The sequence below is a fragment of the Scyliorhinus torazame genome, chromosome 7 (assembly GCF_047496885.1).
Source record: "Scyliorhinus torazame isolate Kashiwa2021f chromosome 7, sScyTor2.1, whole genome shotgun sequence".
NCBI lineage: Eukaryota > Metazoa > Chordata > Chondrichthyes > Carcharhiniformes > Scyliorhinidae > Scyliorhinus > Scyliorhinus torazame.
The window spans coordinates 69,454,065-69,479,814 of NC_092713.1; the positions used below are offsets into that span (position 1 = coordinate 69,454,065).

The following is a 25,750-nucleotide window of genomic DNA, read 5'->3' on the forward strand; positions in this document are numbered from 1 at the left end:
GGGCGGGCTTTCCCTCAGCTTCCTGTTTGGCGCGGTTGCTAAGGAAACGCCCCACCCGAGGCGCGCGGAGCTCGCTTCCGGATTGGTTGTTTCCGGTAGTTCAGGATGAGGTCAGGAAGTCGGAGCGGATAAAGAGGGACGGTTGAAGGATGGGAGACAAGGAGCTGAAATATACCATCGTGTTTCCGCGAGCCAACGACTCAGGTGAAGGCCGCTTGCCCACCCTCTTTCCCCCCATCCCCCTGATTATCTCTGTCCCCCGTCATGTCCCCCCCCCCCCCCCCCCCTGATTATCCCTGCCCCCCACCCCCTTTCTGACTACCTTTGCGCGGGTGTGGTCCAGGTGCTCTCGACTTTCCAGATGCACGGAATGATCACCAAGCTTCTCATTTACATAAATTTATATACTAAGAATGCATTAACTTCAAATAATTCCGCGGGCGAGTCCGCTGCCGGAAGAGCTGGAAGCCCAAGTGGCTTCTGCGTGTTTGATCCAGACTTCGATCTCTTGCAAGTCATAATATTGGTTCTGTTCTTTTGTTAATTTGACCTCTTTTTTTTCATAGAAACATAGAAAATAGAATTCGAGGGAGGCTATTCGGCCCTTCAAGCCTGCTCGGCTTGATCCCTTTATTTTGAAATTACGCAACCTTTTGGCATCGACTACTTCCTGCAATAGTGAATTCCACAGATCACCACTCTCTCAGTGAAGACATTTCTCCTCACCTCAGTCCTAAAAGGTTTACCCCTTATCCTCAAACTATGACTTCTAGTTCTGGACTCCCCCCATCATCGGGAACATTCTTTCTGAATCTACCCTGTCCAATCCTGTTAGAATTTTAATTTTTTATGAGATCCCCCCCCGCCCCCCCCGCCCCCCCTCACTCTTCTAAACGCCAACAAATACAATCCTAACCGATTTAGACTCATTGGTTATCTCAAAAGTATTGATTTTTGCTGAGTATTGTTATTTTTTCCCATCTAATTGTTGTACGGTTGTCATCCTAATCAAAAATTGAACGGCGGTTGCACAAATTATAATGGTTTGCAAATTAACTTCTGTGCTTCCCTACTCGCCTCTGCATCCAGTTTTAAGCATGGTAGGTGGCATTCTCCCATTTTGAGACTCAGTGCTGTGGCGGAGTTGAGTACATGGACGTTTCCCACTGTGACAACTGACAGTACTTAATTAATAATGCACCCCAGTGTTTTATGCCGTATTCAGTAGCGGGACAGGCCTGGATGCCGTGTAGCCTGTCGTCGTGTCTGGGTACCATATTGAAAGTCCGGCAACATCACTGACCCACCATTGAAGAAAGAAGATGGGTAGGATGGCATGGTGTCGCAGTGGTTAGCAGTGCTGCCTACAGTGCTGAGAACCCATGTTTGATCACGGCCCCGGGTCACTGTCTGTGGTGTTTGCACATTCTCCCCCTGTCTGCGTGGGTCTCACCCGCACAACCCAAAAGATGTGCAGGTTAGGTGGATTGGCCACACTAAAATTGCCCCTTAATTTGGAAAAAAATAATTGGGAACTCTAACTTTAAAAGAAAGAAGATGGGCCACCTGAAAGTGAAAATAGATCTCCGGGAGTACTCTGAGAATGGAAGGTGGACCTCTGAGAACAAAGATGGGAACATAAATCCTTACTGTGCAGAAGGCCACCTGACCCATCGGTTCTGCACAGACCCTCCAAAAGAGCACTCTGCCTAGGCCCACCCCTAATCCCTGTAACCTCACCTAACCTTTGGACATTAAGGGGCAATTTAACATAGCCAATCCACCTAACCCGCTCATCTAGGGACTGTGGGAGGAAACTGGAGAACCCTGGAGGAAACCCATGCAGGCCCAGGAAGAATGTGCAAACTCCACACAGACAGTCTCCATCTCGAACTCCAGACCACACCCTGTTGCACCACATCAAGTATTATACCACCTTAGGGACAGCATGGTGGTGCAGTGGTTAGTGCTGCTGCCTCACGACGCCGAGGCCCCAGGTTCGATCCCGGCTCTGGGTCACTGTCCGTGTGGAGTTTGCACATTGTCACTGTGTTTGCGTGGGTTTCGCCCCCACAACCCAAAGATCTGCAGGGTAGGTGGATTGGCCACACTAAATTGCCCCTTAATTGAAAAAAATGAATTGGGTACAATTTATTTTTAAAAAGTGAAATGAAAATCGCTTATTGTCACAAGTAGGCTTCAAATGAAGTTACTGTGAAAAGCCCCTAGTCGCCACACTCCAGCGCCTGTTCGGGGAGGCTGATACGGGAATTGAACCGTGCTGCTGGCCTGCCTTGGTCTGCTTTCAAAGCCAGCAATTTAGCCCTGTGCTAAACAGCCCCAAAAGTACTATACTATCTTGGTCTTTTGTGCCGGAATTACTGATTACCGTGGGATCTATCCTGGAAAGCAAAGAGAAGTCCAGCTTAATTTTTTATGAATATCTTGTCATTTTAAACCCATTACCCATGTTCCATGTTTCCCCGCCGGCATCACGGAGAATCTGGTGTTGGGTGGGGGGTTGGGTCTTCATCTGTATCCTGCTAACAGGATGCAAATTAGGTTCACGCTGACCTCCGGCAGATTTTCTGAGCTGCCAGTGTGGGCACCAGTGGAAGACCCTGCTGGTAAATTAATGCTGGCATAAAACCTCGATTTCTGGGTGTTCTGCCATGTTCTCTCTCAGTCTTTTTCTCTCTGTCTCTCAAGGCAGAGGGAGCTTTGGAGAATTCCACCCTGTATTGTATTTGGTAAGTTATTTTTATTCTAATAAGTAATATTCATATTAAATATGGCGAGACTGTTTACGCAGTGCACCCAAATAGGCAAAGCTACATAAATAGTATTACAGTTGGTCAATTGTTCCACTATAATGCAAGGCGGTGCCCAAATGAAATCATGGAATTGGCTATAGTACAAATGTGAGTGTATCTAATTGCGCAACTAGTTTCATCATGCATTACCACATTTTCTTTGTTATAAATTTAGAGTACCCAATTATTTATTTTTTTCCAATTAAGGGGCAATTTAGCATGGCCAATCCACCTAACCTGCACATCTTTCGGGTTGTGGGGGTGAAACCCATGCAGACACAGGGAGAATGTGCAAACTCCTCACGGACAGTGACCCAGGGCCGGATTCGAACCTGGGTCCTCAGCGCCGTAGTCCCAGTGCTATCCACTGTGCCACCATGCTGCCCATGCATTATCACATCTGATTGCACCACATCAAGTACTGTACTACTTTGATCTCCTGTGCCAAAGTCACTGAGTACTGTGGGATCTATCCTGGAAAGCAGAGAGAAGTCCAGCTTCACTTTTCACGAATATCCTTCCATCTTAAATCCCTTGCCTATGTTTCCTCACCTCCAAGTATCAGGAATTCATTATTCCTTTTTTTAATGAGTATTATCACTGTCCTCACCAATCTCTCTTTGATTGTAAGAAACAAATAACTTGCAATTCCTTAGCATCTTATTGTGCCATCGAGAGAACTTCAGATCCCATTAATTACTTTAAAGTAATTGTTTTTCCAGCTTTTCTTTTGAATGATGACCTTTTTGTAACTTCGACATGAAGAGACAGAAGTGGTCATTTAAAAAAAAAAGACAATTCGAAGCAGACACCATGGCTGATCAGTTTAATCTCCCATCTTAAAAACAGTGCCACAGACAATGCAGCCCTTCTTCAGTACTGCATTAAGTGTTATGAGACACATCAGCTCCATACTTCCAGTATGCCTTGATCCACTGCAATTTTCATATCGCCACAACTGGCCCACAGCAGATGCTATCACCCTGGCCCTGCACTGTCAAACTCCTATTCATTGACTGGCTCCGCCTTCAGCACCATAATCCCAGTCAAACTCCTATCCAAACTCCAAAACCTAAGACTTGGCTTCTTCCTGTGCAACTGGATCCTCGACTTCCTGACCCATAGACCACAATCAATAAGGATAAACAATAAGTTCTCAAACAGGGGCAACGCAAGGCTGCATACTTAGCCCCCTACTATACTCCTACACACACACGACTGTGGCAAAATTCAGCTCCAACGCCATCTACAAGTTTGCTGATGACACGACCATAGTGGATTGGATCTCGAACAATGATGAATCAGAGTGCAGGAAGAAGATAGAGAACCTAGTGGCATGGTGCAATGACAACAATCTCTCCCTTGATGATAGCAAAACTAAGGAGCTGGTCATCGACTTGAGGAAGCAAAAGTGTCATACACGCCCCTGTCTGCATCAATGGTGCTGTGGTGGAGATGGTTGACAGCTTCAAATTCCTAGGTGTAAACCTCACCAACAATCTGTCCTGGTCCACCCACGTCGACGCTACGACCAAGAAAGCATAACAGTGTCTATACTTCTTCAGGAAATTAAAGAAATTTGGCTTGTCCACATTGATTCTTACCAATTTTTACAGATGCACCATAGAAAGCATCCTATCTGGCTGCATCACAACCTGGTATGGCAACTGCTCGGCCAAGCCCATAAGAAAGTACAGAGATTCGTGAACACAACCCAGTCCATCATGCAAACCCACTTCTTCTGTCTACAACTCCAGCTGTCTTGAGAAAGTGGGCAGAATAATCAAAAGACCCATCCCACCCAGGTTATTCTCGCTGACAACCTCTTCCATGAGGCAGAGGATGCAAGGGTCTGAGAACACGCACCAACTTATTCAAAAATAGCTTCTTCCCCGCTGTTACCAGACTACTGAATGACCTTATGGACTGAACTGATCTCTCCACATCTTCTCTACTGTTGTAGCTCTACATTCCGTATTCTTCACCCAATGTCTTTGTCCATGTATTTACATTGTGTATTTATTGTATGTGCTATGTTTTTCGTGTATGGAATGATCTACCTGGAAGGTATGCAGAACAATACTTTTCACTGTACCTCGGTACGCGTGACAAATCCAAATCTCTTTTGTCATTTCATGTCTTCTATCACATAGCTTATCATTTGTTCTTTCCTCTCCTTCCTCTTTTCTCCTGCCTGATCAGTACTTAAACCTTTTTACATCTCTAACTTTGTTTCCAGTTCTGATGAAAGGTCATCAGGTCACCTGAAATCTTAGCCCAGAATTCACAATCAGCAGTGAAGCAATGGTGCTCGGCGTTGACCTCGAAGAACGCTAACCACAACAATCTGTTAATTTCCATTCCTTTGATTTTGACATTAATTTGAATCTGGTGCCAATTCACAAGAGATTTCTGGCACCCAGGAATGGTGATGTTAAAAGCATGATAATCACTTTTAAGTATTCTTACTGGCAGTAAACCCGAAAGTAAAATGCACTGGTTATCCCTCATTTTGAATTCAATTTTACAGAAAGTGTAATAAATAATTGGTTAATACATTTGGGATTAAGGTAGAAGCTGATATCTTAAACTTAAAAAAGGTGGAATCGTTTAACATATTGGAGAAATTTAGCATTCCACAGATATAAAATTAGTCAGATAAGTCTTTGAGCTATAATTATGAACTTAGTATGCCATTGAAAATCCAGTTATGTCTCATTCCCCAGTAATCTTTTCAATGTTTTTTGCAGTCAGACTAATAGTGTAAAAGAAAAAGTTCTGCCATTTGGTGATTTCTAATTCATTACAGTCTGTGGAGACTTCAGGATTGCACCCTCGGGAGAAGGGATGGAATCACTCACAGCAACTTGTTGACTTCCATGTTTAAGTGTGCATGTGCAGAGATGTTTCTGTCAGTTCCAGAGGAGTAATGATGGTGCGTGTGTACCACAGTAAAGTCCTGGCCATTACCTCTGTTTCCTGGCCTGCTGAATATTTTGAGAATTTTCTGTTTTTATTCCCAGCATCTGCAAAATATTTATTTTCTATACCTAATTATCTGTGGATCAATGCCTTCTACCAATAGTGGGGCAGCATGTAGAATATTTGGTTTGATTCTACTTGATTTGACCCATTTGATTTAATCTTGTTTTTTGTAAAGTCGTTTTGGGTGGGCCATGCATGCTCTGGAATTTCTGGAGGCATTGAATGGAATTTTCCACACATCTCCGCGGCCTGTTTTGCAGCGGTCGAGGCGATCCACCATTGGCCGGTGGCGGGATCTCCCGGTCATGCCATTGTCAATGGCTTTTACTATTGCTCGCACCCTCCACTGTCGATGAGACCAGAAGATCCCATTGACGGGAAGGGCCAGAAAAGTTTGGTCATTGTCTCTTTACGTATCACAGTACAAATAAGCCTGCTTGTTCCTCCAGCTCCACTAGCTATCCAAAATAGGACCATTGGTGAACAGAGGGTTTGGCTGAGCTACGTCGTCTTCAAGCTCAAACAGCTTTGGAACACTTGCTGTCTTGGTTCACAAACTGTAATTTGCTAAATGAAGCAAATGATTTATTTTCACTGCAAATTCAGTTAAGACTATGCAAAGTAATATTTCAGAGTCTTGCATTCATAAGAATTCCAAAGTCTGTACAAGTGAAGTGAAATCTAAATACTAGAAATTAAAGAAAAATATTGCAACTAATTGCCCTTTTATAGGAACAGGAGTAGGCCATTCGGCCCTCGAGCCTGTCCTGCCATTAAATGAGATCACGGCCGATCTGTGACCTAACTCCATATACTTGCCTTTGGCCCAAATACCTTAATATCTTTGCTTAGCAAAAATCTGTCTCGGATTTAAAATTAACAACTGTTCTAGCTTCAACTGTTGTTTGTGAGAGAGAGTTCTAAACCTCTACCACCCTTTTGAGTGAAGAAGTTCTGCCTAACATCTCTCCTAACATCTCTCGCCTAGCCCTAATTTTTAGACCATGCCCCCCCTAGTTTTAGAATCTCCAACCAATGGAAAAGGTTTATCTTTATCTACCCTGTCTTGCCCTGTTAATATCTTGAGTACCTTGATCAGATCATCCCTTAACTGTTTAAATTTAGTGAAAACAGGTCTAATTTGAATAATCACTCCTCGTAACAACCCCCATAGTCCAGGTATCATTTTAGTAAACATACATTGCACTCCCTCCAAGGCCGAAATATCCTTCCTGAGGTGATACTTAATTGTTTTTATAGTTCAAATTGTTTGTGAAGGACTAATTTTGGACAAAGCCAGACTTGTCACAAGAATCCAAATAGAAATTGTACCTATATCACAGTGTTAGATTTAATATTCAATTGTGTACACATAATGTTTTGTGTATTTTAGGCTTAAAAGAAGACCCTGTGATAATTCTGTTGGGTTGGGCTGGCTGCCAAGACAAACATTTAGCAAAGTACAGCAACATCTACAAAGATCAGGTTGGTGTTGAGGAAAATGTTTCTTTTCACTTATCTATTTTAGAATGTACTCATCAACAAATTGTTCCACATTTAATTGAGATATCATGATCCTATTAACACATTTCAAGTTGTCTGTAAATTTTCAACAAGATCTGGCCTTATTTCAAATTTCCAGCATCTGCAGAATTTTGTTTTTTGTTGATCTATTAGCATGTGTTGAATGTGCAAATCATGCAGTGAAAGTGTTGGTTGAATTTACCCAATAGATTGCAATGGATACAGAAAAGGCTTTTGATCGGGTAGAATGGGACTATCTGTGGGAGATACTGGGACGGTTCGGATTCGGGCGGGACTTTATTGACTGGATCAGGTTACTTGATCAGGCTCCTGTGGCAAGTGTACGGACGAATAGGACAACATCGGACTATTTTGGACTGCACCGGGGGACGAGACAGGGATGCCCCCTCTCCCCACTGTTGTTTCCGCTGGCTCTCGAGCCGTTGGCAATTGCTCTGAGAGCCTCGAGGGGCTGGAGAGGACTGGTCCGGAGAGGAGTGGAGCATAGGGTTTCACTCTATGCGGATGACCTGCTTCAGTATGTTTCAGACCCAATAGAGGGGATGGAAGAAATCATGAGGACTCGAGGGGAATTTTGCCGGTTTTCGGGGTATAAGCTTAATATGGGAAAGAGAGAGATGTTTGTGGTCCAGGTGAGGGGACAGGAGAGGTGACTGGGAGAGCTGCCGTTTAGGTTAGTAAAGGGAAGCTTTAGGTACCTAGGCATCTAATGGCGCGGGAATGGGACCGGCGGCATAAATTGAATCTGGCCCGGCTGATGGACCAAATGAAGGATGATTTTCGGAGATGGGACGCGCTTCCGGTGTCTTTGGCTGGGAGGGTGCAAATGGTGAAGATGATGGTCCTCTCGAGATTCCTATTTGTTTTTCGGTGTCTCCCCATCTTTATTCCGCGGTCCTTTTTTAAGCGGGTCAACAGAGTGATCACGGGCTTCATCTGGGCGGGCAAGACCCTGCGGGTGAGGAAGGTAATGCTTGAGCGGAGGGTGGGCTGGCGCTGCCAAATTTCAGCAACTATTACTGGGTGGCTAATATAGTCATGATTGGGAGTTAAATATCCAAGGGTATCAAACTATTCAGAAGGACAGAGTGAATGGTAAGGGAGGTGGTGTAGCTCTGTTATTTAAGGATGACATTCGGGCAACAGTAAGGGATGACATCGGTGCTATGGAGGATAAGGTTGAATCCATTTGGGTGGAAATCCGGAATAGTAAGGCGAAAAAGTCACTGATAGGAGTAGTCTATAGGCCACCAAATAGTAACATTATGGTGGGGCAGGCAATAAACAAAGAAATAACTGATGCATGTAGAAATGGTACAGCAGTTATCATGGGGGATTTTAATCTACATGTCGATTGGTTTAACCAGGTCGGTCAAGGCAGTCTTGAGGAGGAGTTTATAGAATGTATCCGTGATAGTTTCCCAGAACAGTATGTAATGGAGCCTACGAGGGAACAAGCGGTACTACATCTGGTCCTGTGGAATGAGACAGGATTGATTAAAGATCTCATAGTAAGGGATCCACTCGGAAGGAGTGATCACAATATGGTGGAATTTAAAATACAGATGGAGGGTGAGAAGATAAAATCAAACACTAGTGTTTTGTGCTTAAACAAAGGAGATTACAATGGGATGAGAGAAGAACTAGCTAAGGTAGACTGGGAGCAAAGACTTTATGGTGAAACAGTTGAGGAACAGTGGAGAACCTTCCAAGCGATTTTTCACAGTGCTCAGCAAAGGTTTATACCAACAAAAAGGAAGGACGGCAGAAAGAGGGAAAATCGACCGTGGATATCTAAGGAAATAAGGGAGAGTATCAAATTGAAGGAAAAAGCAAACAAAGTAGCAAAGATTAGTGGGAGACTAGAGGACTGGGAAATCTTTATGGGGCAACAGAAAACTACTAAAAAAGCTATAAAGAAGAGTAAGATAGATTATGAGAGTAAACTTGCTCAGAATATAAAAACAGATAGTAAAAGTTTCTACGAATATATAAAACAAAAAAGAGTGGCTAAGGTAAATATTGGTCCTTTAGAGGATGAGAAGGGAGATTTAATAATGGGAGATGAGGAAATGGCTGAGGAACTGAACAGGTTTTTTGGGTCGGTCTTCACAGTGGAAGACACAAATAACATGCCAGTGACTGATGGAAATGAGGCTATGACAGGTGAGGACCTTGAGAGGATTGTTATCACCAAGGAGGTAGTGATGGGCAAGCTAATGGGGCTAAAGGTAGACCAGTCTCCTGGCATGATGGAATGCATCCCAGAGTGCTTAAAGAGATGGCTAGGGAAATTGCAAATGCACTAGTGATAATTTACCAAAATTCACTAGACTCTGGGGTGGTCCCGGCGGATTGGAAATTAGCAAACATGACACTACTGTTTAAAAAAGGAAGTAGGCAGAAAGCGGGTACTTATAGGGGGCACAGATAGGCGCTTCTGTGGACGTGAAAGAGACTCCAGGATGGTATGTTGCCTCCCTGGTGCCAGGGTCCAGGATGTCTCCGAACGGGTAGAGGGCATCCTGAAGGGGGAGGGCAAACAGGCAGAGGTCGTTGTACATATTGGTACTAACGACATAGGCAGGAAGGGGCATGAGGTCCTGCAGCAGGAGTTCAGGGAGCTAGGCAGAAAGTTAAAAGACAGGACCTCGAGGGTTGTAATCTCGGGATTACTCCCTGTGCCACGTGCCAGTGAGGCTAGAAATAGGAAGATAGAGCAGCTAAACACGTGGCTAAACAGCTGGTGTAGGAGGGAGGGTTTCCATTATCTGGACCACTGGGAGCTCTTCCGGGGCAGGTGTGACCTGTATAAGAAGGACGGGTTGCATCTAAACCGGAGAGGCATAAATATCCTGGCCGCGAAGTTTGCTAGTGTCACACGGGAGGGTTTAAACTAGTATGGCAGGGGGGGTGGGCATGGGAGCAATAGGTCAGAAGGTGAGAGCATTGAGGGAGAACTAGGGAATAGGGACAGTGTGGCTCTGAGGCAGAGCAGACAGGGAGAAGTTGCTGAACACAGCGGGTCTGGTGGCCTGAAGTGCGTATGTTTTAATGCAAGAAGTATTACGGGTAAGGCAGATGAACTTAGAGCTTGGATTAGTACTTGGAACTATGATATTGTTGCCATTACAGAGACCTGGTTGAGGGAAGGGCAGGATTGGCAGCTAAACGTTCCAGGATTTAGATGTTTCAGGCGGGATAGAGGGGGATGTAAAAGGGGAGGCGGAGTTGCGCTACTGGTTCGGGAGAATATCACAGCTGTACTGCGAGAGGACACCTCAGAGGGCAGTGAGGCTATATGGGTAGAGATCAGGAATAAGAAGGGTGCAGTCACAATGTTGGGGGTTTACTACAGGCCTCCCAACAGCCAGCGGGAGATAGAGGAGCAGATAGGTAGACAGATTTTGGAAAAGAGTAAAAACAACAGTGTTGTGGTGATGGGAGACTTCAACTTCCCCAATATTGACTGGGACTCACTTAGTGCCAGGGGCTTAGACGGGGCGGAGTTTGTAAGGAGCATCCAGGAGGGCTTCTTAAAACAATATGTAGACAGTCCAACTAGGGAAGGGGCGGTACTGGACCTGGTATTGGGGAATGAGCCCGGCCAGGTGGTAGATGTTTCAGTAGGGGAGCATTTCGGTAACAGTGACCACAATTCAGTAAGTTTTAAAGTACTGGTGGACAAGGATAAGAGTGGTCCTAGGATGAATGTGCTAAATTGGGGGAAGGCTAATTATAACAATATTAGGCGGGGACTGAAGAACATTGATTGGGGGCGGATGTTTGAGGGCAAATCAACATCTGACATGTGGGAGGCTTTCAAGTGGCAGTTGAAAGGGATTCAGGACCGGCATGTTCCGGTGAGGAAGAACGATAAATGCGGCAATTTTCGGGAACCTTGGATGACGAGAGATATTGTAGGCCTCGTCAAAAAGAAAAAGGAGGCCTTTATCAGGGCTAAAAGGCTGGGAACAGACGAAGCCTGCGTGGAATATAAGGAAAGTAGGAAGGAACTTAAGCAAGGAGTCAGGAGGGCTAGAAGGGGTCACGAAAAGTCATTGGCAAATAGGGTTAAGGAAAATCCCAAGGCTTTTTACACGTACATAAAAAGCAAAAGGGTAGTCAGGGAAAGGGTTGGCCCACTGAAGGATAGGCAAGGGAATCTATGTGTGGAGCCAGAGGAAATGGGCGAGGTACTAAATGAATACTTTGCATCAGTATTCACCAAAGAGAAGGAATTGGTAGATGTTGAGTCTGGAGAAGGGTGTGTAGATAGCCTGGGTCACATTGAGATCCAAAAAGAAGAAGTGTTGGGTGTCTTAAAAAATATTAAGGTAGATAAGTCCCCAAGGCCTGATGGGATCTACCCCAGAATACTGAAGGAGGCTGGAGAGGAAATTGCTGAGGCCTTGACGGAAATCTTTGGATCCTCGCTGTCTTCGGGGGATGTCCCGGAGGACTGGAGAATAGCCAATGTTGTTCCTCTGTTTAAAAAGGGTAGCAAGGATAATCCCGGGAACTACAGGCCGGTGAGCCTTACTTCAGTGGTAGGGAAATTACTGGAGAGAATTCTTCGAGACAGGATCTACTCCCATTTGGAAGCAAATGGACGTATTAGTGAGAGGCAGCATGGTTTTGTGAAGGGAAGGTCGTGTCTCACTAACTTGATAGAGTTTTTCGAAGAGGTCACAAAGATGATTGATGCAGGTAGGGCAGTGGATGTTGTCTATATGGACTTCAGTAAGGCCTTTGACAAGGTCCCTCATGGTAGACTAGTACAAAAGGTGAAGTCACACGGGATCAGGGGTGAGCTGGCAAGGTGGATACAGAACTGGCTAGGCCATAGAAGGCAGAGAGTAGCAATGGAAGGATGCTTTTCTAATTGGAGGGCTGTGACCAGTGGTGTTCCACAGGGATCAGTGCTGGGGCCTTTGCTCTTTGTAGTATATATAAATGATTTGGAGGAAAATGTAGCTGGTCTGATTAGTAAGTTTGCAGACGACACAAAGGTTGGTGGAATTGCGGATAGTGATGAGGACTGTCGGAGGATACAGCAGGATTTAGATTGTTTGGAGACTTGGGCGGAGAGATGGCAGATGGAGTTTAATCCGGACAAATGTGAGGTAATGCATTTTGGAAGGTCTAATGCAGGTAGGGAATATACGGTGAATGGTAGAACCCTCAAGAGTATTGAAAGTCAAAGAGATCTAGGAGTACAGGTCCACAGGTCACTGAAAGGGGCAACACAGGTGGAGAAGGTAGTCAAGAAGGCATACAGCATGCTTGCCTTCATTGGCCAGGGCATTGAGTATAAGAATTGGCAAGTCATGTTGCAGCTGTATAGAACCTTAGTTAGGCCACACTTGGAGTATAGTGTTCAATTCTGGTCGCCACACTACCAGAAGGATGTGGAGGCTTTAGAGAGGGTGCAGAAGAGATTTACAAGAATGTTGCCTGGTATGGAGGGCATTAGCTATGAGGAGCGGTTGAATAAACTCGGTTTGTTCTCACTGGAACGAAGGAGGTTGAGGGGAGACCTGATAGAGGTATACAAAATTATGAGGGGCATAGACAGAGTGGATAGTCAGAGGCTTTTCCCCAGGGTAGAGGGGTCAATTACTAGGGGGCATAGGTTTAAGGTGAGAGGGGCAAGGTTTAGAGTAGATGTACGAGGCAAGTTTTTTACGCAGAGGGTAGTGGGTGCCTGGAACTCGCTACCGGAGGAGGTGGTGGAAGCAGGGACGATAGTGACATTTAAGGGGCATCTTGACAAATACATGAATAGGATGGGAATAGAGGGATACGGACCCAGGAAGTGTAGAAGATTGTAGTTTAGTCGGGCAGCATGGTCGGCACGGGCTTGGAGGGCCGAAGGGCCTGTTCCTGTGCTGTACATTTCTTTGTTCTTTGTTATAGGCCAGTGAGTTTAACTTCGGTAGTAGGGAAGATGCTGGAATCTATCATCAAGGAAGAAATAGCGAGGCATCTGGATGGATATTGTCCCATTGGGCAGACGCGGCATGGGTTCATAAAGGACAGGTCGTGCTTAACTAATTTAGTGGAATTTTTTGAAGACATTACCAGTGCGGTAGATAACGGGGAGCCAATGGATGTAGTATATCTGGATTTCCAGAAAGTCTTTGACAAGGTGCCACACAAAAGGTTGCTGCATAAGATAAAGATGCATGGCATTAAGGGGAAAGTAGTAGCATGGATAGAGGATTGGTTAATTAATAGAAAGCAAAGAGTGGGGATTAATGGGTGTTTCTCTGGTTGGCAATCAGTAGGTAGTGGTGTCCCTCAGGGATCAGTGTTGGGCCCACAACTGTTCACAATTTACATAGATGATTTGGAGTTGGGGACCAAGGGCAATGTGTCCAAGTTTGCAGACGACACTAAGATAAGTGGTAAAGCAAAAAGTGCAGAGGATACTGGAAGTCTGCAGAGGGATTTGGATAGGCTAAGTGAATGGGCTAGGGTCTGGCAGATGGAATACAATGTTGACAAATGTGAGGTTATCCATTTTGGTAGGAGTAACAGCAAAAGGGATTATTATTTAAATGATAAAATATTAAAACATGCTGCTGTGCAGAGAGACCTGGGTGTGCTAGTGCATGAGTCACAAAAAGTTGGTTTACAGGTGATTGAGAAGGCAAATGGAATTTTGTCCTTCATTGCTAGAGGGATCGAATTTAAGACTAGGGAGGTTATGCTGCAATTGTATAAGGTGTTAGTGAGGCCACACCTGGAGTATTGTGTTCAGTTTTGGTCTCCTTACTTGAGAAAGGACGTACTGGCACTGGAGGGTGTGCAGAGGAGATTCACTAGGTTAATCCCAGAGCTGACGGGGTTGGATTACGAGGAGAGGTTGAGTAGACTGGGACTGTACTCGTTGGAATTTAGAAGGATGAGGGGGGATCTTATAGAAACATATAAAATTATGAAGGGAATAGACAGGATAGATGCGGGCAGGTTGTTTCCACTAGCGGGTGAAAGCGGAACTAGGGGGCATAGCCTCAAAATAAGGGGAAGTAGATTTAGGACTGAGTTTAGGAGGAACTTCTTCACCCAAAGGGTTGTGAATCTATGGAATTCCTTGCCCAGTGAAGCAGTAGAGGCTCCTTCATTAAATGTTTTTAAAATAAAGATAGTTTTTTGAAGAATAAAGGGATTAAGGATTATGGTGATCGGGCTGGAAAGTGGAGCTGAGTCCACAAAAGATCAGCCATGATCTCATTCAATAGTGGAGCAGGCTCGAGGGGCCAGATGGCCTACTCCTGCTTCTAGTTCTTATGTTCTTATGATCAGGAAGTGGGTGGTGGGGGAGGGGTCGGCATGGGTGCTCATGGAGGCGGCTTCTTGTAAGGGCACCAGTTTAAGGGCGTTGGTAACTGTGCCTCTACCGTTCCCGCTGGTACGGTACTCCACCAGTGGTGGTGATGGCCCTGAGAATTTGGGGCCAGTGGAGGTGGCATGTGGGAGCGGTGCGAGCATCGGTCTGGACCCCAGTCTGTGATAATCACCAGTTTTCCCGGGGAGCATGGAGGTGGGGTTCCGGTTATGGCGGAGAGCGGGGATTGAGAGGATGGGGGATCTGTTCATAGAGGGGAGCTTTCCGAGTATGAGGGCGTTGGAGGAAAATTTTGGGTTGGCGAGGGGAAACAAATTTGGGTATCTGCAGGTGCGGGACTTCCTTCGTAAACAGGTGTCAACCTTCCCGCTCCTACCGCTAAGGGGGATTCAGGACAGGATAGATTTCCAGAGGGTGGGTAGGAGAAGAGAGTGTCTAGGACATTTATAAGGAGCTTATGGGGTCGGAGGAGACGCAGACCGAGGAGCTGAAGCGCAAGTGGGAGGAGGAGCTGGGAGGTGAGATAGAGGATGGTCTATGGGCAGACGCGTTGAGTAGAGTCAACGCGTCTGCAACATGTGCCAGGCTCAGCCAGTTACAATTTAAGGTTGTTCACCGGGCTCACATGACAGTGGCTCGGATGAGCAGATTCTTTGGGGTGGAGGCCAGGTGCGCAAAATGTGCGTGAGGACCGGCGAACCATGTCCACATGTTTTGGACATGTCCAAAGCTCAGGTGATTTTGGCAGGGGTTTGCGGACGTCATGTCCACTGTGTTAAAAACAAGGGTGGAGCTGAGTCCAGAGGTGGCGATTTTCGGGGTGTCGGAAGACCCAGGAATCCAGGAGGAGAAAGAGGCAGACGTTCTGGCATTTGCTTCCCTGGTAGCCTGGAGACAGGTACTATTAGCATGGAGGGAATCAAAGCCCCCGAAGTCGGAGACCTGGCTATCAGACATGGCTAGCTTTCTCTGTTTGAAGAAAATCAAGTTCGCCTTGAGAGGGTCACTGTTAGGGTTCACCCGGAGGTGGCAACCGTTTGTCGGCTTCTCTGCGGGAAATTAATCGTCAGCAGATGGGGGGGAGGGGGGGAAGTAGATTAGATTAAAGTAGGGGGTCAATAAGGGTGGGACCTGTACCAGAGGTAAACGGTTTTTGCACTATGTTTATGGTTTCATGTATATTGTTTATTTTGTTGTTGTTACTATGACAAAAATACCTCAATAAAATGTTTATTTAAAAAATAAGAATTTACCCAATAGGCCTGTCCTTCCCAGATCTTTCTGTGTAACTTGTTTTCTGCAGCTGATCCACAATTACTTGACACAACTAAGGGCAAATTAGATTATGTAAGAACAAAGAAAATACTTATGATTATGGAATAATACAGCATAGAAGAAAGACATTCAATCCATTGTGCCTGCTCCAACTTTCTGAAAGAGCCATCTAATCAGTCCCACTCCACCACTCTTTCCCTATAGTCCTGCAAACTTTCCTCTTCAAGTAGTTATCCAATTCCCTTTCAAAAGTTATTATTGAATCTATTTCCACAACCGTTTCAGATGAAAACATTTTCTCTTGTCACCTTCCTGGCACTTTCATTGCATTAAACAGGGCCAACTGGTTCAATCACCACATTACAACTGGACAACTTAATATAGGATTAAAATATTGCCACCTTCAATATTATTCCTTCCCTGGAGTTTTCGTGGTATTCCTTTAAGGGAGATCCACAAGTGTGAATAGTTACTCTATCTACCTTATCTGATCACTTGAAAACTTTGATCCTGCCACATTCCCGTAACAGCCTCCCCGAACAGGCGCCGGAACGTGGCGACTAGGGGCTTTTCACAGTAACTTCATTTGAAGTCTACTTGTGACAATAGCGATTTTCATTTCATCAAATAACCCCATAACCGTCTAAATTCCAGGAAAACTACCCTAGTTTGTGTAATCTCTCCTCATAATTTAGTCCTTGGAGTCAAAATGTCATTCTGTAAATCTATGTTGCACTCCCTGCAGGTAATTCTATCTTTCCTAAGGAGTGGAGCCCAAACTGCTCACAATACTCCAGATGGGGTCCAACCAGGGTTTTGCAAAGCTGTTGGCAAATGCAAAGAAAGACAATGGTTGTTCTACTGGCAGAGTACAAGGGGATAGTTGTGGGTCTTGTGAGTGGGATTGGAAGACAATGGGCAAGGTTAACGTCCAGCAGATACACTTGCATGAAGGTCGGCAGGAACAAAATATGGGAAATAAATAAAAGCAAATGCAGGTTCTGGAATTCTGAAATAAAAATGGAAATGCAGGAAAAGCTCAGCAGGTCTGGCAGCATCCTTGGAGAAAGAAACAGAGTTAAGGTTTTGAGTTCAGATGACACTTCTTCAGAAAGTAGAAATGGTTATGTAACTAAAATGCATGGACAGAGAGAATTCAGGTCACATTGTGTGGGTGATTGTCCCTTTAAGGGCAACCCAGCAGAGTAGGAGTCACAGCCTAGATGACCAATTAGTGTGGAATCACCCCATGGTGAGAAAGGCTCCTAGGTAGAGATATTTTGGGAAGTAGCTACAGCCATGAGGCTGCTGTACAATTCTTATTAATAAATATATTTTGTGTTCACTAATGAAGTCTGTGAAAGTGCATCTTTACACGTTGCTATGGTGAGAGTTGAGAAATACATGCTTTGGTCATAAATAGAAAACTTTCCCCCTTGCTTCATGTGCATTTTACCAAATAGATCACATTGTATTACACTCAGTACCATAATGTAACAATATTTATTTAAGCTGCTGTCAGACACAGATGTAAAACATCACTGGATCAGCACTAACTCAACACAACAAGCCTCAGATATTTCATCAGTTTCCTTCTGTGAATTTACAGTACTGGGAAAGGCTCTGATCTATGGCCTGTGCTGAGTTCTTGGTGCTTTTACTGGGGAATAACATTGCTGGTTAGTCAGATAATAAGTAGATAATATCTAAATTTTCAGCGATCCACATACACAAGCGGATCACTTGTGTCTCATTAATTTGCTGTAGGTTGCATTCACATTATCATCATGTATTTTTAAAGAGGTCATACTGAACTTCATCAAATAATCTCTGAAAATCCAGGTTAAATGAAGACATTGATCAAATGAAATCCACAAAATTATCCTCTGCCAGAATTGTGGTTGATTTGTGTATCGTGATGCATAATTCATTGTTTATGTTAGTGTTTTGTCCACTGATATGGTTCTTTTTTTAAAAATCCGGAATATTTTTCTTGCTACATCTGTCTTATCTGATTCTGATTCATGTTCTTTTGTCTGAATATTATTACATTTGCAGTGATGTTGCATAGACTTTGGGTGATAACGTAATAAATTAGGGGTCTGCCTTGGCTATTCCTTTAGGGATAGTGTTAGCGGTTGCTTCCATAAGTGATTCAAACATCCTTGTCTTGTGGATTATGTCTGTTCTGCTCCATATCTAATTGTATAATAGCTACCAAGAGGCATAACAATGTGGACACCTTTGTTATTCAAACTGGATATTTGTTTTAAATTTCCTTGGAGGCTCTCTAGATTGGGTATCATATTTGGTGGAAGTTCCGAAATTCCTAAGTTATTGCAATGGCCATCCTTTGGTGGGTGCATGTCTTTCATGTGGGCTTCACTAGCATTTCTCCAATTTTTAAAAATAAATTTAGACTATCCAATTGTTTTTTTCCCAATTTAAAGGGCAATTTAGCGTGGCCAATCCACCTAACCTGCACATCATTGGGTTGTGGAGGTGAGACCCATGCAAACACGGGTAGAATGTGCAAACTCCACAGGGAAAGTGACCCGGGCCGGGATCGAACCACTGCACCACCATGCTGCCCCTGTAATTCTCCAATCTTTCCGTAAGCAGACAGAGAACCATTTTAGAGAGGCACAGCCTGATGCCGTTTAACTAAACTGTTTTATTTTGCAGACAGCAAGTTAATTTACAGGCTATCAATTAAAGCAACCACTTCTTCCATTTAATCACAGTTCTAGTCTTGAAAAAGTAATAAACCACAGGTCTTATCCCTTTCATTGATTGCCTTGCCTTTTTTTATTATTACTTTTCTTTCGAAACATGTTCTCATGTACAAACTAACCGTCTGCATCTTAGCCTCCAACTACAGACCTGCATCTTGCAGTCTGCAGTACAGTCTGTCTTTCTTGTCTGTTCTCCCAGTAAGTTGCAAGACCATGCCTCCAGGTCCTTTCTCCCCCAAGAATTTACCAGTTGAGTATTCTCAGAAAATACCTAATTCTTGCTGATAATGAACAGAATTGTTTCCACAATAATAAGTATGATAATTTGATAGACCATCTAGAATGAGACATTGTGATAGGATTCTCTGTCAGCCGACGCCAACATTGGGAAAAAGGATTGGGCGGAGAATCGGTTCCAACGACAAAATCGCGTCAGTTGCCGATTTGATGCCAAATCGCAACACTCCAGCATCTCGACAGCGGCGTCAATGTGTTCCGGAATGCACATACAGTAGACACCGTTTGCATATCATGAGCGGGCCTGACCAGTATTCTCCGGGGCGTGCGCGATTCTCCGCGCCCAATGGGCCGCGTTCCTGACGGCGTGGTTCACTTGTGCTTTTAAAAATCGTGAAACCGACGTGGCAGTTGCTGAGGGAGAGAGAGGGGGTACAAAAAGTATCCAACAGTGCCATAGTGTGCTGACAGTTGTGCCGCTGGCTGGGGGGCTTCTGCCAGGGAGAGGAGTGGGGATGGCCAGGAGGTGGCCTGTGGGATCGGTATGGACGGACATGGAATGCCAATGCCGTAGCTGGCAAGGCAGCCATGCAGCTGCGCACACCGCTAACAGCCCACTTTGAACCTAGTGTCACATGTCGCATAGATGTCCCCCCCAGGGCATGCCCCCTGGGTGCCCTCTGGCCCCAGCCGACCCATCAGCTGTATTGGTGCGCTCCTCATAACCAGTGACATCTTTTTGGCTGGGATAAGTGTGTGTGGGGAGTGTAATGTGTATGTGCGGCTGCAGCTTGTCAGCCTCCCGAGTGTCGATCACGAACCTAGCGAATCCCGCTCCGCTTTTCATTGGAATCGATTGTGTTCCATGCGGCAATGGTGCCAGCCCCTCAACAGTAGCTGAATCGGACCTGATGCAGCGTCGGTTTTCTGTCATGAAAGCCCACAGATTCTGCACTAGTATCAACGCTTTGTCTCAGAAACATAGAATCCCGCTCTGTATTTCTCAGTTGCGGACCACAATAAGGAAAGTTGGCTGCTTAACAAATTAAACTGTCCTGGCCCCTTACTCAGTGGTCACAACCTCTCGATTTTTAAAACTGTGCAAATTTAATTTCCATTCTGTCACTGGGATATTGAAAATCTTCAAAAGTCATCATAAAATCACCACTCTCTTCCTTGCTTAAAGTTGTTTATTTTGAGATAATGATGAATGTCTTTTATATATTGTATTAAAATCTATTTACTTTTCTTGTTTCAGGGTTGTATAGCTCTCAGATTTATTGCTCCGTGGCGTCAGATATTTTTCCCTGGAATCTTCGACAAAACTCTCCATTACACTGCAAGAAAACTCTTGGATCTCCTGTTTGATATTGGCATGGAAGAGCATCCAATCTTATTCCACGTTTTCAGTAATGGTGGATGTATGCTATACCGCCACATTGTTGAGCTCCTGTGCAACAAAACTGAAACTTATTTCAATAAGTTAAATGTAGTAGGAACCATTTTTGATAGTGCACCTGCAAACAGGAACCTCCAGGGTGGTATCCGTGCATTGTATACTGTCTTGGGTTCTTCAACCAATGTTTTTGTGAAGTGCATTGCTATTCCTGCTTTTGTCTTGTTTGTATTTCTTCAGGTTGTGCTTTATCCAGTAACACAATTTATCTCCTTGTCATGCTATGATGCTTTGAAGGTGGACCCATCGAGGTGGCCTCAACTTTTCTTTTACTCAAAATCAGATAAAATAATTCCTTACAAGGATATAGAGACAATGATCAAAGTTAGAAAACTGTTAGACATTCAGGTACAATCTGTGGATTTTAACACCTCACAGCATGTAAGCCATTTTAGAAAATTTCCTGATGAGTATTCCGCCAAGTGCATCGGTTTCCTCAAAGATTGTGTTCAGCCAACAACTTTGTCTAGATTATTTGACAAAAAGAACACTTAATGCAATAGCTAATTCAAAGTCCATTATAATAGTCAAGGCACAACAATTGGCCTCAATGTCCCTTGGCTAGTCTGGGGTGGGGAGGAAATCGGCCAGTATTCCTACTTCTACCTGTAATTTAGTGACTCCTGCTGGAAAGTACACATGTGAATTTTGGGTGACAATATCATTAAGCTTTGCAATGCTACCCTTCGTGGTTGAATAACCTGTTAGCACTGGTTGTCTCAGCTTGTATGAGAAATAGCTACTTAGATGAAATCTCAAAGGGTTGATGTTATAATAATAATCGCTTATTGTCACAAGTAGGCTTCAATGAAATTACTGAAAATCCCCTAGTCACTACATTCCGCCACCTGTTTGGGGAGGTCGGTATGGGAATTGAACCCACGCTGCTGGCCTTGTTCTGCATTACAAGCCAGCTGTTTAGCCCACTGTCCTAAACCAGCCCTGGTGTTATACAACACCTTCAGAACGGGGTGGCAAAATTAGAAGCGTCTGAAGTTTTACAATATTCCAAGTCACCCAGACAGGATATATCCATAATCATTGCAAAGATTTTTGCACTTCAATTTGGAGATTTTGCACAAATGTTTTGGAAAAATACCACAAGTTGTATAATGTCGGATCCAACGGCCATATTATGTTTGATGTGGTTTATGTTCTGACAATGTACAATCAATCGCTTAACTTCTTTTATTTTTATAATGGAATCAAATACATATAGTATCTAGTAGTTTGCATAAAAAGGTATTAGTGGTGCAATATTTTTCTGAATCGTTTACAGGAATTGGGAGTTTTTAAAATTCATTTTCAGGATGTGCACACAGCTGGGCAGAATTTACTGCCCATCAAGAATTGAACTGGGGAAGGTGGTGTTGGCCTCCTTGAATACTGTAGACTATGTGGTATGGCTGCTACCACAATGATGTAAGGTAAGGAGTTCTAGAATTTTGACTCCACAATAATGCAACACAGAAAATGTTTGTCCAGTGCAGGAAAGGTGTAACTTGAAGGTGATGGTGCTCCCATGCACCTGTAAGCACCTGTAAGGAGGTTGTGGAATTGGGAGGTGCTGTCAAAGAAGTCGTAGCAATTTGCTGTGCTGCATTCTGTAGCTAGTACACACTACAGCCATGGTACATGATTTGATGCAGGGTGAAAATAACTAGATCATTTTTCATTTATTCAATTCCCTATAACTAACCACCCCAAGCCCGACAATCCTCTGACATATGTGCTCTAATTCTGGCCTCTTGTTTAGCCCCCATTTTAACCGCTCTACTATTGGTGGCCATTGCTTTAACTGCCTGGTGGAATTCCACCCCCCTAAGTTTTTCAAACTTTCTCCTCTCCTTCATGTTGCTCCTTAAAACCTGCATCTTTGTCTCTGCTTTTGATCACCTGTACTAATGTATGTGGGTCAGTGTCAAATTTTGTTTGACAATGCTTTTGTGAAGCCTTGGGACATTTTAGTATGTTTTTTTTGTTGAAATTTTTTATTTAAAACAAATTTGTAACATTTCCAGAGAGAAAACAGGCCCTATGCAAAGAGCCTTAACATAGTGAAAACAAACAGTGGGAAAGAATAAACATGTTAATAAAGCACTTCCCCTGTCAGCTCTGTTTGCCCTGCCCCACGTGTTCAACTAAACTAACGTGGCTCTAACCCTTCCCCCCTCAGGTGCCACTGCTGTCGGTTTTCTGCACTGTTCTCTGAGAGTCTGCAAGCGACCTTCTACCCCGGGGGATCCCTAGATAACCACCCCCCCCCGCCCACTTAAGTCTTCTCTGCTCTCCTTCCCGGCTGCCCTCTCCAAACCTCCCCTACCCCCCGAGGCCCGACCTGCCAGGCCAGCCCTGCGCTTGGACCTAGCCCGCCCCTCCTCCTACTCTCCCTGGGGCCCCCTGACCTACGCTAGCTGCGCTGACCCCTGCCCTTGGCGCCTGTCTGTCTACCACCCGAGCGCTCGGGCCCTCCCCCCACACACCATTAACCTGATTGTATCTCACTGTGCCCTTTCAAGTCCCCTAACCAGCCCCTAGCCCATCCCCCTCTCCGAGGCCCCGATCTCCCGCCAAAAGGTACCAAGCGCAGGGCCCCCTTTGCAGGGCCCCTCTCTCTACCCCCCCCCCGCCCCCCCTCGATGCTATCCCCCAAGAACACCCTACACAATGCGCCTCCAGCCCTTGCTCTCTGTCCCGGCTGAAAACAATCTTGGATAGAACATTTACAGTACAGGATAATTTAACAAACCGCCGCCACACAAAAGCTCTGAGAGCCCAGAGTCCTTTAGTTCAAGTCCAGCTTCTTCTTTTAATAAAAGTCCAAGCCTAGTCAGAGCAAATTAGGTTAACAGACCGCCGTCACTGTACAGCACTGAAAAAACTAAGTGCCCGTTAGTTCAAGTCCAGCTTCTTTTCTTTAATAAAAGTCCAAACCTGTTCTGGTGTCTCAAAGTAGTAGTGGAGTTCCTCAAACGTAACCCAAAGCTTCGCAGGATACAGCATTCCAAACCTCACCTTTTTGTAGAGGGCTGCCTTTAACTTGATGAATCCTGCATGTCTCTTGGCCAGCTCTGTTCCCAAGTCCTGGTAGATGCGCACCTCACAATCCACCCATCTGCTGCTCCTCTCCGCCTTGACCCATCGCAGCACACATTCCCCATCAGCAAGCCAGTGAAAGCAGACCACCAAGGCCCTCGGTCGGTCGCCCGTCCTGGGCTTCCTTGCGGGGGCTCTATGCGCCCCATCCAACTCCAGGGGTCAGGGGAAGGCCTCCGGCCCCATCAGCGCCTCGAGAATACCTTTCACGTATGCACCCACATCCGACCCCTCGCAGCCCGCGGGGAGGCCAATGATCCTCAAGTTCTGCCTCCTGGCTCTGTTCCCCAGCTCTTCAAGCTGCTCCTGCATCCTCCTCTGGCGGGCGTTCAGCCCTTCCACCTCGTGCTCCAGCTCCGCCACCATGTCCGCCTGGCTGGAGAGCTTCACCCCTCTTCAATTCGGCGAAGCAGTTCTTAAAAAAACTCCATCTGCTGCTCCCTTGGCCAGTGAGCCTCTGGTCCCTGCGGTCCACCATGTTTCGCCGCCTGGCCTGGGGTCCCCGCTGCTCCCGCTTCGAGCCCTGCCGCTCCACTCGACCACTTCTGGTCCAGCTGCTCATATCCTTGGGGGGGGGGGGGGGGGTGGGGAGAGCCTCTTCCCTCTTCCCTATTGTCCCCTCAACCTAGCCAGATTCTGCAAAAGTCCGTTTGCCCATCGCGGGCGGGAACAATCCGACCTGCTTCCTCGAGGGCGCCACCGGAAGGGCGGGACATTTTAGTATGTTAAAGACACCATTTAAATGCAAGTTATTAGCGTTCTGCTTCTACAAAGTTTTGTCCAGTAGCATCTCTGGCCTAAACTATGATCTTGCACTGCATCTTAGTTTTGGTTCTTCACTAATGTCCTTGTTATAACCCCCACGGAGATGAGCGGATCAATCTCCTCATGGGGCTCATGGGATACGAGCTCTCCTGCTGAGGGGTGGAGGGGGGAAATCATAGAATCACTACAGTGCAGAAGGAGTCCATTTGTCCCATGGAGTCTGCACCAACCCTTCGAATGAGCACTCTAATGTGCCCAATCACCTGTCCAATCCCCGTAATCTACATATCCCTAGAACTAAGGAGTAATTTAGAATGGCCAATCCACCTACCCTGCACATCTTTGGACTGTGGGAGGCAACCGGAGGAAACTCATGCAGACACTGGGAGAACGTGCAAACTCTACACAGACAGTGACCCAAGGCCAGAATTGAACCCAGGTACCTGGAGCTGTGAGGCAGTAGTGCTAACCACTGTCCCACTGTGCCACAGGTCCAACAGTGGGGCCTGTTAATTCCCAGAGACAAAAGCCAGCCAAGAGGGAGCCAACATGTCAGGATGGTCCGGCTGGGACTTGGAGTGTTGTTTAGTTACTGTATTTCCTAATTGTGAGTAGGAAATAAACTACTTTTAGCTTATCTTTTTGGGGCTGCTCATTTTTTTTATTTAAAAAAAATTTTTTTTTTAGGGAATGCATCCAGATTTATTTACATCAATGTTTCACATATACACACACATCAGGTACACTCAATAGATAACAGTAATAACATAGGCCTCATTGTGCGTCGAGCTTTAAGGCCCAACAAAGCCACCTGGACAAGATGGTCTGCCTTCAACATTTAGAAGTCTGGTCGATTCTTCTTCAGCTTACTGTAGTCCATGTTCACAGCAAAGAACTTGTACTGCTGATTGGGTGCTATATCATTCCATGGTTCAGGGTTGTTTTTGTGATTCCAGCTTACATCAGGGTTACGGAGAGCAAGCCGCAGGAGGTACATGGTTGCTCCAATACTTCCAGCTCCAATGAAGACAAACAATGGAATTAAGCCCTTGTGGCTCTTGGCATGTCGGAACATCAGCCCCAACATGATGGCGATTGGTGCCGCTCCTCGTGCTCGCTCCGTCCCAACCGCTCTGGCGCAGCGCGTCCCTCAAAGTCACCTCGGGGCTGCTCATTGACTGCAATAGTCCTTTACGGAAAGAAATCCACCTACCTTATCTGGTCTGTCCGACATGTGACCGCAGACACACAGCAATGCACTTAACTGCCCTCTGAAATAGCTGAGCCAGCCACTCAGTTCAAGGGCATTTTGGGATGGGCAAAGAAAGGATTTCTGTTGCCTGCAGGTTTTTTTTTTTTAATGATTTTATTCTCCTTTTTCCACATTTTCTTCAAAATTTACCCCCACCAATAAACAGTAAACGGTAACAGATACAATGTCAAACCCCTTATTAACAACAGCGATCCCATCCTCCCACCAACCCCCACA

General features: G+C 45.3%; 1 protein-coding gene and 1 pseudogene across 1 annotated transcript; one reads left to right on the forward strand and one right to left on the reverse strand.

Annotated features, from left to right (window-relative positions):
• The first annotated feature begins 66 nt into the window (after positions 1-66).
• Positions 67-24,898, forward strand: tmem53 (transmembrane protein 53). The gene is made up of 3 exons (XM_072510868.1): positions 67-204; positions 7,192-7,283; positions 20,203-24,898. Exons 1-3 carry the CDS (start codon positions 150-152, stop codon positions 20,893-20,895), a joined length of 840 nt encoding a protein of 279 aa, XP_072366969.1. The 5' UTR covers positions 67-149; the 3' UTR covers positions 20,896-24,898.
• A 38-nt stretch (positions 24,899-24,936) lies between these two features.
• Positions 24,937-25,410, reverse strand: LOC140426291 (cytochrome c oxidase subunit NDUFA4 pseudogene; annotated as a pseudogene).
• Positions 25,411-25,750: the final 340 nt, after the last annotated feature.